The 15,058-nt window shown below is 37.9% G+C and overlaps 1 protein-coding gene across 3 annotated transcripts in view; it reads right to left on the reverse strand.

Annotated features, from left to right (window-relative positions):
- The window catches only part of LEPR (leptin receptor), a 104,345-nt gene that overhangs the window by 54,177 nt on the left and 35,110 nt on the right, over nt 1–15,058 (reverse strand). For all 3 annotated transcript variants that reach the window (XM_024985494.2, NM_001012285.2, XM_010803431.4), the window contains 1 exon segment: nt 2,414–2,622. In XM_024985494.2, coding sequence (XP_024841262.1) covers nt 2,414–2,622 — 209 coding nt within the window.

Here is a 15,058-nt window from a genome sequence, read left to right on the forward strand (position 1 = left end):
CCCAAATATATATCTCCCTGAACTCTAGAATCATATATCTAACTACCTACTCAACGTCTCTTTGATTTCTAATAAGCATCTCAAATATAATTCGTCACATACCTAATTATCTCCAATATCCCCATTTGGTAACACTATTCTGCTACTAACCAGGTCCAAGCCTAAGTGTCATCCTTGACTCCTCTCTGTCCTTCACACTCCATACCCAATCCACTTCAGTCTGCACCATCTCCTGAAAAGTGAAAGTGAAAGTCACTCAGTCGTGTACGACTCTTTGCAACCTCATGGATTATACAGTCCATGGAATTCTCCAGGCCACAATACTGGAGTGGCTAGCCTTTCCCTTCTCCAGGGGATCTTCCCAACCCAGGGATTGAACCCAGGTCTCCCACATTGCAGGCGGATTCTTTACCAGCTTAGCCACAAGGGAAGACCAAGAATACTGGAGTGGGTAGCCTACCCCTTCTCCAGTGGATCCTCCCAACCCAGTAATTGAACTGGGGTCTCCTGCATTGCAGGTAGATTCTTTACCAACTGAGTATGAGGGAAACACCATCTCCTAATAGATCCCAAGCCTGAACATTTCTTTACTTCACTACAGCAACCCCAAGCCAACTGGACAACTCTAGCAGCTGCCTATCTGACTCCTCTTCCATTCTTGCAAGTATCCTTTTTCCCTTCCCCATCAATTTATTTCTTCAATAGAGCATACATTTTAAACATGTGTATGAGCACGCATGTGTGCGTGTGTGTGCCCACACACACACACATACCCACATGTCTGATCACATCACTCTCCTGGTACAAAAGCTTACACTGCAATTAGAATAAAATCCAGACTTTGTAACCATAGCCTGTGGTATGATCTGAATGCAGATGACTCTCTAACCACATCTCTGAATGTTCTCCTACCTTCATTACTCCAAGCAAAAGGCTCTTGTCTTTGGTTCTTCCAAATTCTGAGCTCATTCTATCCCAGGAATTTTGTGAGTGCTGTTCTTACTGTTTAGAGCACCTTTTGTTCTGGATTTTTGCATAGTTATCTCTTTTTTTTTAAGTTTAAAATGCTATTTCCTAAAAGAGGACTTCCATAGCTGAAATAATAGACTCCTACACCTGATAGTCTCTATCGTACAATTTGTCTTATTTTATTTCTTTCAATTTTGGGATCTTAATCACATATACCCAAATACAAAAAAAGATTTTTTTCCCAAAAATTATCTGAAATAAGACAAAATTTTTAAAGTTTCTTATAAAGTCTATCACAACACCTTGTCTTAACTACTTTATTTTTAAAAACAATTTAATTCAATGTTGGCTCTAAATACTTCTTAAAAATCACTTGATAGAACTGGTTTTAAAAAGAGAAGATAATGACATTTTATAGATTTTTTTGTTTTTTCCCTATGGTATAACATCATGACTGAATTGCTTGGATATCATAGTAATCACGTGGAAATCACAAATATATCCCTAAAAGACAAGTTATTTAAAAGTCCTAATGTTAAATATGACATCATAGGTAGATTCAAAAAATGCTATACCCTTAGTACTTAAAAAGAAGTGAGGATGAAGTTGTAAGGAATATGGTGTCAGATGTCTGAAAAAGTGGTTCCAGTGATGGCAAAAACAATGATGCAGAGAAGCACATAAAGAATTTGCAATAATTATTTCAGGAAATGTAAAACAGTAACACTATTAAATTATGTATCATATGTAACATAATTTAACACATACACACAAAACTGAGTTAATAAATTAATAATTTAGCATTCATCTATATTATTCACATTGAATAATGTAATTGAATACACTGAATATTTATAATTATATATTCAAGCTGATGAAAGAAATCTGGGGAATCTTTGCACTAATAATGTGGGCACTTGTCTATTATATAAGTTTTTCTTCTAATCAGATTTGTACAGCCAATTAGTTTGCTTATGTTTATATTGTTTTTCTCTGCCCAGTATTGTCTACCCCTGCTCTATGAGGCAGGAACTTTGTCTCACTCACCATTGTTTCCCCCAGCTCCTAGATCAGTGACTGATACCCAGGAGTCTCTAAAAAATATTTATTGAAGACATAAAGTCAGGTAAAAAAGAGCTTTTAATTATTTTCAGAAATAGTTATCTGAGATGTGAAAAAGTCATAAACAAAACATATCCATTAGACTGACCTAGGATTTAAAGAAATCAAACTGTTTTCAAAATGAATTTGTTACAATTGCAGAAATATCTATACTGTTGTTAAATCATTCTAGAAGCTGCTTTTAATACCCCTTAGGACTACATTTATCATCATTACAGTGTCAGTCAAAGTGAGATAAGCTAATGAAACATCTTGTAAACAATTTTCAGCCTGTTTGAATGACTGATGTTTAAAGATATTATCTTTCTTAGGCACAACTTACCAACATTAATGGGCTGAGCTGACATTGGAGGTGAGTGAAAAACTGCTCCACCAGATGTGATTTTCAAATACATAAGAAGGGTGTCATTGAGCTTGGCTGTCGGCACAGGCACATGACATTCACAACATTCATGAACACTGCAGTTGCACTGAACAACCTGAAAACTGTCTTTCTGGGGGAGCAGAGGTGACTCTTCTAACACGTCAAGCCTATATGAGAAAAGAAGAGCTACGTATTAACATAGATGTGAAAGCACTAGATATGTTTAAAATGGAGGACACAAAATCCAAACTGAGGTAAACTGTTCTGCACACCCAGCTTATAGAGCTTCTCGGGGGGAAAGCTACATTATAGCAGAGACAGAAAGATAAGGGTTAAAGCAAGTTAGCAATCAGTATAAGTTAGAATCAATAAAGCAAGTTAGAAATAATATAAGCAAGAAGACAATGAGGCAACAGTGAAGTACTGAAAGAAAAATCGTGATTTTTAAATCCTATATTCAATAAAAATATCTGTCAAAATAAACATGTAATAAAGGCTTTTTACAGACACACCAAAATGGAAAGAATTTATCATCAATCAAAGTTGCAAAAACTTCCTTTAGAAAAAAAAATGCTGAAGGAAGTCCTTCAGACAAAAAGAAAATGATAGCAAATAGAAGTCTGGTTCCACACAAGGAAATGAAATTTAACTTAAAGGATAAATATTTATTGACTAATTAAAGCAAAAATAATAACCATAAAGTGTGGGGTTTATAACATAGGTAGAAATAAAATGTATGACATTAATACCAAACTTGGGGAAAGGGGAGACGTGTATATATACAGCTATAAATTTCTTCCACTATACATGTAGTGGTGAAATGTCAGTTGGAGGTATAACATCAGTTCGGCTATATTAAGTTAAAGACCTATATTCTAAATCCTAAAGCCACCACTAAAATAATAAAACAAGAAGTCACAATAAGCTACAATAATCAAGCCAAAGGAGTACGAACATAAAGAGAAAAAAATAGATTAATGGACAGAAGAAACCAACACCTATATGGACAATCAATTTTCTACAAAGGTGCAAAAGCAATTCTGTGGAGAAAGAGTAATCTTTTCAATAAATTGTGCTGAAACAGTGGGATATCTATACGCCCCCCTCCACACAAAAATTCAACTTTAATCCACACCTCACATAAGATTCAAATATTAATTCAAAATAGATCATTAATCTAAATGCAGAATTTAAAGCTATGAATCAGAAGAAACTTTGGGAAAAAAATTTGTGACCTTGTTTTAAATAATAATTTCTTAGATGCAACACAAAAGCACGAGTCACAAAATTACAAATTGATAATTTGATTTTTATCAATATTAAAAACTTCTGTTCTTCAAAAGATACTATGAAAGATAAAAAGATAACAAAAGGGTCAATCAAAAAATGGGCAGAAGATCTAAACAGACATTTCTCCAATGAAGACATACACATGGCCAAAAAACATATGAAAAGGTGTTCAACATCATTAATTATTAAAGAAATGCAATGTATTTGATTAAGATATTGGCTACATAGGTGAACATACTTCCCAAAATTCATCAACCTTATATTTAAGGTGCATTTTATTATATGCAAAATTTACCTTAAAATAAAAATACTGTGCCAAAAAAGTGTTTTTGAAAATTTCAAAATGCTATACACTCATAAAATTCCATTTTGAATTGAAGGTAGAATGACTTAGTACTTTCAACTTCACCTAAACCTTTAAACAATTCCAATAAAATGTGATTTTTAAAAATATCGCACCATGACTTTTATGTGTTTTCAAATATTAAAAGTTTTTATCAAAAGAGTATGGAACAAATTAAATAAATTGCAGTATTTTATGTCAGAAATATGCTTGCAGCTTATATTGTGTTTTGACTGAAAAACTTCCAAATTTTAAGGCAAAAAAGAACTGAACAGAAAACATATTCCCCACCAATATTTTTAAGAGGAAATTCTGGTGATTTTTTTCTTTTGTAAAATAAAAAGTTAGAATTATACTCTTACTTTAGATGGTCTCACCAATGCCATTTTTTTCTAAATACAGTAGATATTTATATAGGGCTGATTCCTAAAGAGATTAACTCTCTGGTTTCTCTACCACTTCACTGCTGTGTTCTATTTAATCAATCTCATTTTCATTTACTTTATAATTTCAGTATACACAAAAATATGCATAATATATATTTATAATGATGATATATAATGATTATGTATTATAGAATACATGTACTATACAATATATATCATAGTATTTCATAATTTATAGGGTTTTTAGTAAAAATCTCCACACAGTAATTTCCCAAATCATTCCAACAAATAATCCCATCATGAAACTCAGGGGTGAGGAAACTGTATCCCACAAGCCAAATACAATTGCTTTTGTACAGCCTATGAGCTAAGAAGCATTTCTTACATTATCTACTGGTTTAAAAAAAGAAGGAAGAATATCCCACAATCATGGAAATTATATAAAATTCACATTTAAGTGTCCATAAACACAGTCACGCTCATTCATTTACTAATTCATTCATTAGTAACTATGACCACAAGGTTGTGATACAGAGAGAACGGAGAGTAAAGCCTAAAATATTTATTATCTTCACCTTTTAAAAAAAAGATTTTCTATCCCAGCTATAGGCCAAAAACATTTCGTACTCCCTACTGCTAACTACCAGTATACCAGACCACCTGACCTGTCTCTTGAGAAATCTGTATGCAGGTCAGGAAGCAACAGTTAGAACTGGACATGGAACAACAGACTGGTTCCAAATAGGGAAAGGAGTACATCAAGGCTGTATATTGTCACCCTGTTTATTTAACTTATATGCAGAGTACATCATGAGACATGCGGGGCTGGATGAGGCACAAGCTGGAATCAAGATTGTCAGGAGAAATATCAGTAACCTCAGATATGCAGATGACACCACCCTTATGGCAGAAAGTGAAGAACTAAAGAGCCTCTTGATGAAAGTGAAAGAGGAGAGTGAATAAGTTGGCTTAAAACTCAACATTCAGAAAACGAAGATCATGGCATCTGGTCCCATCACTTCATGGGAAATAGATGGGGAAACAGTAGAAACAGTGATAGACTTTATTTTGGGGACTCCAAAATCACTGCAGATGGTGATTGCAGCCATGAAGTTAAAAGACGCTTACTCCTTGGAAAAAAATTTTGACCTACCTAGACATCATATTAAAAATCAGAGACATTACTTTGCCAACAAAGGTCTGTCTAGTCAAGGCTATGGTTCTTCCAGTGGTTATGTATGGATGTGAGAGTTGGACTATATAGAAAGCTGAGCACTGAAGAACTGATGCTTTTGAACTGTGGTGTTGGAGAAGACTCTTGAGAATCCCTTGGACTGTAAGGAGATCCAACAGTCCATCCTAAAGGAAATCAGTCCTGAATATTCATTGGAAGGACTGATGTTGAAGCTGAATTCCAATACTTTGACCACCTGATTCATTTGAAAAGACCCTGATGCTGGGAAAGATTGAAGGCGGGAGAAGGGGATGGCAGAGAATGAGATGGTTGAATGGCATCACTGACTCAATGGACATTAGTTTGAGTAAACTTCAGGAGCTGGTGATGGACAGGAAAGCCTGGCGTGCTGCAGTCCATGGGGTCACAAAGAGTCAGACTCGACTTGGGCGACTGAACTGAACTGGTGACTACTTGATGAAAAAAGGACACAAAAATATAGAAACCACATTAAATATACCATCAAATTTCACTATTTAGCATATCTATAATGCACACAAAACATCTTGAGGATCACTATCTACTTCAATTTTTCAAACCACTTTGCTGCTGCTGCTGCTGCTGCTGCTGCTAAGTCACTTCAGTTGTGTCTGACCCCATAGACAGCAGCCCACCAGGCTCCCCCATCCCTGGGATTCTCCAGGCAAGAACACTGGAGCGGGTTGCCATTTCCTTCTCCAATGCATGAAAAGTGAAAAGTGAAAGTGAAGTCACTCAGTCGTGTCCGACTCTTAGCGACCCCATGGACTGCAGCCCACCAGGCTCCTCAGACTCCTCCATCCATGGGATTTTCCAAGCAAGAGTACTGGAGTGGGGTGCCATTGCCTTCTCCGTCAAACCACTTTATGAGGGAACTAATATTACCTATTTTACAAGTAAAAAACTGAGGCTCAAGGAGAACATGGACTGGAATTCATCTCAAGTCTCATGCTTCCATGTTCAGTACTCAATTCATTACATCCAAGATGCCTTATGATCACAAGGTAAGTTCACTGTTACCATTATCATTTTACTTAAGGGATTAGCAAAGATTTTAATGGCCACAACCAAAGAATAATTATAATCTGAATTGTTAATATTTCAAAAATTCAGAAAATTATAGAATTATTTTCAATTATTTTTTCCTTGAGGAAAACACTAGATATTTCTCACATTTATTAAAGCAGTTTTTCCAAGTTTGTGCGAAACCTGGACTATACAGCCTTGTTACTTGTCAAAGTAAGCATAACAACTTCTTTTATCTTCCAAAAGATTTTCTAAAGTTTTAAGTATTTACATACATCAAATGATACTTCAGGGACTTCCCTGGTGGTCCAGTGGTTAAGAATACACCTGCCAATGTACAGGGTCATGGGTTCAATCCCTGATCTGGGAAGATTCTACATCCCATGGGGCAACTAAGCCTGTGTGCCACAGCTACTGAAGCCCTCATGCTCTGGAGCCCATGATCTACAACAAGAGAAGCCTCCACTCACCACAACTAGAGAAAGCCCACACTTAGCAGCAAAGACCCAGTACAGCCAAAAATAAAATAAATAAATAAATAAAATTATTTCAAAGAAGAAAACAGAGTTTTAAAAGGTACTTCAAAATTTTGATAATATCAAAGTAGTGTAAATTATCAAAATTTCAAAGTAGTGTAAATCAAAATGGTGATCAAAATTTTAAAATAAGAAAGCAATACATTGGATTAAAATAATCAAAACTTAAGAATTTCTGACATTCTTGAAAAATGTTTATTCAGCAAAATATTTTATGCATTTGCCAGTACTCACACACATAAATTTAGTGCCACTATTTATTTAATCCCTCTATATATGAGGACTGCAAGGAGATCCAACCAGTCCATTCTGAAGGAGATCAGCCCTGGGTGATCTTTGGAAGGACTGATGCTAAAGCTGAAACTCCAGTACTTTGGCCACCTCATGCGAAGAGTTGACTCATTGGAAACGACTCTGTTGCTGGGAGGGATTAGGGGCAGGAGGAGAAGGGGACGACAGAGGATGAGATGGCTGGATGGCATCACTGACTCGATGGATGTGAGTCTGAGTGAACTCCGGGAGTTGGTGATGGACAGGGAGGCCTGGTGTGCTGCGATTCATGGGGTTGCAAAGAGTTGGACACGACTGAGCAACTGAACTGAACTGATACTTGCAAGTGAAAATAATAAAAAAAGTTGTCAAATAATTTTAAATTTGGTTTCTTTGCAAATTTCACAATTCAGGCAATATTTCTACTCAGAAGCTAGGTATATAATTAGTACTGAAATTTCATCTTTTAGTCACAGTGGTTTATAGAAAGCACATTCTATCCTCTGACCTTTGGTCATGTTACTTATTTCCCCCCAAAATTTTCTATCAATATTTTAAAACTTCTCTAAGAGAGATCTACACTAAATTATTATAGGAGTAACACCAAATGAGTGTTCTTTACTGTGACATAAACTGAGAGCAAAACATAGTTGGTGAACCATTAAATAACTGGAAAATTTAGCATTAGTTTTGTGAATAATTTAATCAAGTCACATTTTAAATCTCAGACTGGTAACCTATACAAATGTTACTCCCAAAAGTCTACTTTACCCATCAAAAGGAATTTCAAAAAACAGGTTAGCATCCCAGACTAGTTTCATCATAAAAATCACCTGGCACCTTTTAAAACTAGATTCCTGGACGCTCCATGGAATTCAGTATATCTGGGGCCAAGGAATCTGTTTTTAGTAAGTGTCATAGACCAGAGGTTCTCATAGTATGGTTCCCAAGCCAATAAGATTAGCATCATCTGGAACTTGATAGAAATGCAAACCCAGCCCAGACCTCATGAATTAGGTCCAGGTGAGAAGCTGACAAATTTCATCAAGGAGACAAATTTAAGAAGCATTCTGTATAACACAAAGCACTTGTCAGTTGTACGATATTACCAAACAAATGGAAAATCAACAAGGAGGAGATGAAGGAAGAAAAAAAGAAAAAAGAAATAAAAAAGGAATACAAACAAAAGCAAAGGGACCTAAATATATGTCAAGTTAACAACATAACCATGTGAAGTGGAAGGGGAGGGGATACCCTAGTTAACTGCACAGAATCTCGATCATGCAACCTTCAGCATTAGCAAAGGCAAGGTGAGTCAACACAGACACTGCGCTCTAGTCACTGTACGCCGGACTCTTTGTTTTCTACAGCAGTATGGCTTAGCTATTCCAAAATTACTTTGTGTGTATTTTAGGACTAAGCAACTAGATAACGTATTGTTGGGAAGCAAGATTTCTCACTTCTAGAAAAAGGTGTTTGTTGTTGCTCAGTCACTAAGTCACGTCCAACTCTTTGTGACCCCATGGACTGCAGCACACCAGGCTCCTCTGTCCTTCACTATCTCCTGGAGTTTGTTCAAGCTCATGTCCATTAAGTTGGTGATGCCACCTAACCATCTCATCTTCTGTTTCCCGCCTTCTCTGCCTGCCCTCAATCTTTTCCAGCCTAAGAGTCTTTTCCAATGAGTTGGCTCTTCACATCAGATGGCCAAAGTATTGGAGCTTCAGTTTCAACATCAGTCCTTCCAGTGAGTATTCAGGGTTGATTTCCTTTAGGATTGACTGGTTTGACCTCCTTGCTGTCCAAGGGACTCTCAAGAGCTTCTCCAGCAACACAATTCAAAGGCATCAATTCTTCAGCACTCAGCCTTGTTTATGGTCCAACTCTCACATCCATCCATGATTACTGGAAAAATCATAGCTTTGACTCTCTGGACCTTTGTTGGCAAAGTGATGTCTTTGTCTTTTAATATGCTGTTTAGGTTTGTCATGGCTTTCCTTCCAAGGAGCAAGTGTCTTTAATTTCATGACTGAAGTCACTATTGTTACAAGAAAAGAAAAGCACTGCTAGAATAGATCCTGCAGTTTTGAACTAGAACAAGAGATATCAGTATGAACACACGCTTTTTTGTTATGTATATACAGAGAGATACAAAAATATAGATTTCTGAGTATTATGTGTATTATGCACATTGTGTGTGTACGGTGTGTATGCATACATATAACAAACTCTGTAACTAAGGGGGCCTAGAAACAATGCCACTCAAGGAACAGTGAGCATTTAGCCCCCAGACACCACTTTGTGAACATCATTCTCCAACAAAATGGAATCAGGGCTCCTTGGAGAAATGGCCGATTCCAGTGTCAGAGCAGGAAAAGCATAAAATCAACCTGAAATTTCTTGTAGTGTTAGAAAGTAAGGAGTCCTATTTAAAAAAAAAAGATAGATGGAAAACATCAAAAGGACACAGAAGCCAGTTTAAATAAGCCCCAACTCGGCAAATGTTGGACAGTGTGATCAAAAAAATAAATAATAATAGTAACTAAATAGCTCATCAAATAAAATAATGATTTGTATAGCTCATCAAATAAAATAATAATCTGTGAGTCCATCTTGATGGGAAAGAAGGAAGGAAAAGGAGAAGGGGAAGGAAAGAAAAAAAGGTAAGAGCAAAAGAATGGAAAGTACTTCTCACAGAGCCTAGTATTGTGGCTTGCATACAGCTTCTTGATTAAATAACACTATGTCTAAAGAAACACTATGCCCAAAGAAAGGCAATGCCAAAGAATGCTCAAACTACCGCACAATTGCACTCATCTCACACGCTAGTACAGTAATGCTCAAAATTCTCCAAGCCAGGCTTCAGCAATACGTGAGCCGTGAACTTCCTGATGTTCAAGCTGGTTTTAGAAAAGGCAGAGGAACCAGAGATCAAATTGCCAACATCCACTGGATCATAGAAAAAGCAAGAGAGTTCCAGAAAAACATCTATTTCTGCTTTATTGACTATGCCAAAGCCTTTGACTCTGTGGATCACAATAAACTGTGGGAAATTCTGAAAGAGATGGGAATACCAGACCACCTCATCTGCCTCTTGAGAAATTTGTATGCAGGTCAGGAAGCAACAGTTAGAACTGGACATAGAACAACAGACTGGTTCCAAATAGGAAAAGGAGTTCGTCAAGGCTGTATATTGTCACTCTGTTTATTTAACTTCTATGCAGAGTACATCATGAGAAACGCTGGACTGGAAGAAACACAAGCTGGAATCAAGATTGCCACGAGAAATATCAATAACCTCAGATATGCAGATGACACCACCCTTATGGCAGAAAGTGAAGAGGAACTAAAAAGCCTCTTGATGAAAGTGAAAGTGGAGAGTGGAAAAGTTGACTTAAAGCTCAACATTCAGAAAACAAAGATCATGGCATCCAGTCCCACCACTTCATGGGAAATAGATGGGGAAACAGTGGAAACAGTGTCAGACTTTATTTTCTGGGCTCCAAAATCACTACAGATGGTGACTGCAGCCATGAAATTAAAAGACACTTACTCCTTGGAAGGAAAGTCATGACCAACCTAGATAGCATATTCAAAAGCAGAGACATTACTTTGCCAACAAAAATTCCTCTAGTCAAGGCTATGGTTTTTCCTGTGGTCATGTATGGATGTGAGAGTTGGACTGTGAAGAAGGCTGAGCACCAAAGAATTGATGCTTTTGAACTGTGGTGTTGGAGAAGACTCTTGAGAGTCCCTTGGACTGCAAGGAGATCCAACCAGTCCATTCTGAAGGAGATCAGTCCTGGGTGTTCTTTGGAAGGACTGATGCTAAAGCTGAAACTCCAGTACTTTGGCCACCTCATGAGAAGAGTTGATTCATTGGAAAAGACCCTGATGCTGGGAGGGATTGGGGGCAGGAGGAGAAGGGGACGACAGAGGATGAGATGGCTGGATGGCATCACTGACTCGATTGACATGAGTCTCAGTGAACTCCAGGGGTTGGTGATGGACAGGGAGGCCTGGCATGCTGCGATTCATGGGGTTGCAAAGAGTCGGACACGACTGAGTGACTGATCTGATCTGATGTCTAAAATTTCTCAATTAACACTGAGCACACTTGTTTACTTTACAAATAACGCATGTTTCTTCTCTCAAAATTTTAGTTGGTTCTTTTTTATACTGTCAATTTCTCTTATTATATTCATATTTTCTTTATATCCTTGAGTACATGGAGGATATCACTACTAATCATCTGCTGGTTCTATCATCTCGGCCATTTCTGAGTCCGCATCTATTGTCTATTTTTTTCTTTTTCTCTGGGTTATGGTTTACTTTTTCCTGTCCTTCATATATGCAGAATTTTTCACAGGATGCCAGACATGGTGAATATTACATTTTTGAGTGTTGGATCATGCTGTTTTTTCTTAGAGAATGTTGAATTTTGTTCTGGCAATTGGTTATTTGGGTGACTTAAGTGTGAACCTTTTAAGCTCTTTAGGGGGAAATGTAGATCAGCCTTGACGCTAGGGCTAATATGGCCACACTTTTTTTAAACTTTTTATTTTGGGTATTGGGGGATAGACTATTAATAATGTTGTGATAGTTTCAGATGAATAGTGAAGGGACTCAGTCATACAAAGACATGTATCAATTCTCCCCCAAATTGGCTTCTCATCCAGGCTGGCTGGACCGATTTTAAAGTGTGGATATTATGGGGTTTCTGCTGGTATTCAACACTTCAGTAGCTCAGTCATGTCCAACTCTTTGCAAACCCCATGGACTGCATCACGCCAGGCTTCCCTGTCCATTACCAACTCCCTTGAACTTGCTCTAACTCATGTCCATTGAGTCAGTGATGCCATCCAACCATCTCAACCTCTGTCATCCCTTTCTCCTCCTGCCTTCAATCTTTCCCAGCGTCAGGGTCTTTTCCAGTGAGTCAGTTCTTCACATCAGGTAGCCAAAGTATTGGAGTTTCAGCTTCAACATCACTCCTTCCAATGAATATTCAGGATTCATTTCCTTTAGGATTGACTGGTTGGATTTCCTTGCAGTCCAAGGGACTCTCAAGAGTCTCCTCCAACATCACAGTTCAAGAGCATCAATTCTTCAGCACTCAGCTTTCTTTATGGTCCAGATCTCACATCCATAAATGACTACTGGAAAAACCATAGCTTTGACTAGACAGACCTTTGTCAGCAAAGTAAAATCTCTTTTTAATATGCTGTCTAGGTTGGTCATAGTTTTTCTTCCATGGAAAAAGTATCTTTAATTTCATGGCCACAGTTACCATCTGCAGTGATTTTGGAGCCTAAGAAAATAAAGTTTGTCACTGTTTCCATTGCTTCCCCGGAGAAGGCAATGGCACCCCACTCCAGTACCTGGAAAATCCCACGGACCGAGGAGCCTGGTAGGCTGCAGTCCTTGAGTTTGATAAGAGTTGGACACAACTGAGTGACTTCACTTTCCCTTTTCACTTTCAGGCATTGGAGAAGGAGATGGCAACCCACTCCAGTGTTCTTGCTTGGAGAATCCCAGGGACAGGAGAGCTTGCTGGGAGGCCATCTATGGGTTCGCACAGAGTTGGACATGACTGAAGTGACTTAGCAGCTTAGCAGCAGCCATTGCTTCCCCATCAATTTGCTGTGAAGTGATGCAACCAGATGCCATGACCTTAGCTTTTTGAATGTTGAGATTTAAACCAACTTTTTCACTCTCTTCTTTCACTTTCATCAAGAAGTTCTTTAGTTCTTCTTCACTTTCTGTCATAAGGGTGGTGTCATCTGTGTATCTGAGGTTATTGATATTTCTCCTAGCAATCTTGATTCCAGCTTGTGCTTCATCCAGCCTGGCATTTCTCATGATGTACTCTGCATATGAGGTAAATAAACAGGGTGACAATATACAGCCTTGACATACTCCTTTCCAAATTTGGAACCAGTCTGTTGTTCCATGTCCGGGTCTAACTGTTATTTCTTGACCTGCATACAGATTTCTCAGGAGGCAGGTAAGGTGGTCTGGTATTCCCATCTTTTGAAGAATTTGCCAGTTTGCTGTGATCTACACAAAGACTTTAGTGTGATCAATGAAGCAGAAGTAGATATTTTTCTGGAACTCACTTGCTTTTTCAATGATCCAACAGATATTGGCAATTTGATCTCTGGTTCCTCTGCCTTTTATAAGTCCAGCTTGAACATCTGGAAGTTCATGGTTCACATATTGTTGAAGCATGACTTGGAGAATTTTGAGCATTACTTTGCTAGCGTGTGAGATGAGTGCAATTGTGCGATAGTTTAAACATTCTTTGGCATTGCCCTTCTTTGGGATTGGAATGAAAACTGACCTTTTCCAGTCCTGTGGCCACTGCTGAGTTTTCCAAATTGGCTGACATATTAAGTGCATCACTTTCACAGCATCATCTTTTAGGATTTGAAATTGCTCAACTGGAATTTCATCACCTCCACTAGCTTTGTGCATAGTGATTCTTCCTAAGGCCCACTTGACTTCACATTCCAGGATGTCTGGCTCGAGGTGAGTGATCACACCATCATGGTTATCTGGGTCATGAAGATCTTTTTTGTATAGTTCTTCTGTGTATTCTTGCCACCTCTTCTTAATATCTTCTGCTTCTGTTAGGTCCATACCATTTCTGTCCTTTATTGTGCCCATCTTTGCATGAAATGTTCCCTTGGTATCTCTAATTTTCTTGAAGAGATCTCTAGTCTTTCCCATTCTATTGTTTTCCTCTATTTCTTTGCATTGATCACAGAGGAAGGCATTCTTATTTCTTCTTGCTATTCTTTGAGACCCTGCATTCAAATGGGTATATCTTTCCTTTTCTCCTTTGCCTTTCAACAAGGACTCTCCAAATCTCTTTATAAGAAACTAATTATTCCTGGCCCTGTGTGACTTCTGGGAATTCCTTAGCTTACAGTTCTACTGACTTCTTTTTCAAGAAGTTTTCTTTCCCAAGATCATGGATGGACTGGTATTTAGACAAAGAATCAAGGCAACCCCGATGCTAATTCCCAAAGAAAGGCAATCCCAAAGAATGCTCAAACTATTGCACAATTGCACTCATCTCACATGCTATTAAAGTAATGCTCAAAATTCTTCAAGCCAGGCTTCAACAATAAGTGAACCATGAACTTCCAGATGCTCAAGTTGGTTTTAGAAAAGGCAGAGGAACCAGAGATCAAATTGCCAACACCCAGTGGATTATCAAAAAAGCAAGAGAGTTCCAGAAAAACATCTATTTCTACTTTATTGACTATGCCTAAGCCATTGACTGTGTGGATCACCACAAACTGTGGAAAATTCTGAAAGAGATGAGCATACCAGATCACCTGACCTGCCTCTTGAGAAATCTGTATACAGGTCAGGAAGCAACAGTTAGAACTGGACATGGAACAACAGACTGGTTCCAAACAGGGAGAGGAGTACATCAAGGCTGTATATTGTCACTCTGCTTAATTAACTTATATGCAGAGTACACCATGAGAAACACTGGGCTGGATGAAGCACAAGCTGGAATCAAGA

The sequence above is a fragment of the Bos taurus genome, chromosome 3 (genome assembly GCF_002263795.3).
Source record: "Bos taurus isolate L1 Dominette 01449 registration number 42190680 breed Hereford chromosome 3, ARS-UCD2.0, whole genome shotgun sequence".
In the NCBI taxonomy this organism is placed as follows: Eukaryota; Metazoa; Chordata; class Mammalia; order Artiodactyla; family Bovidae; genus Bos; species Bos taurus.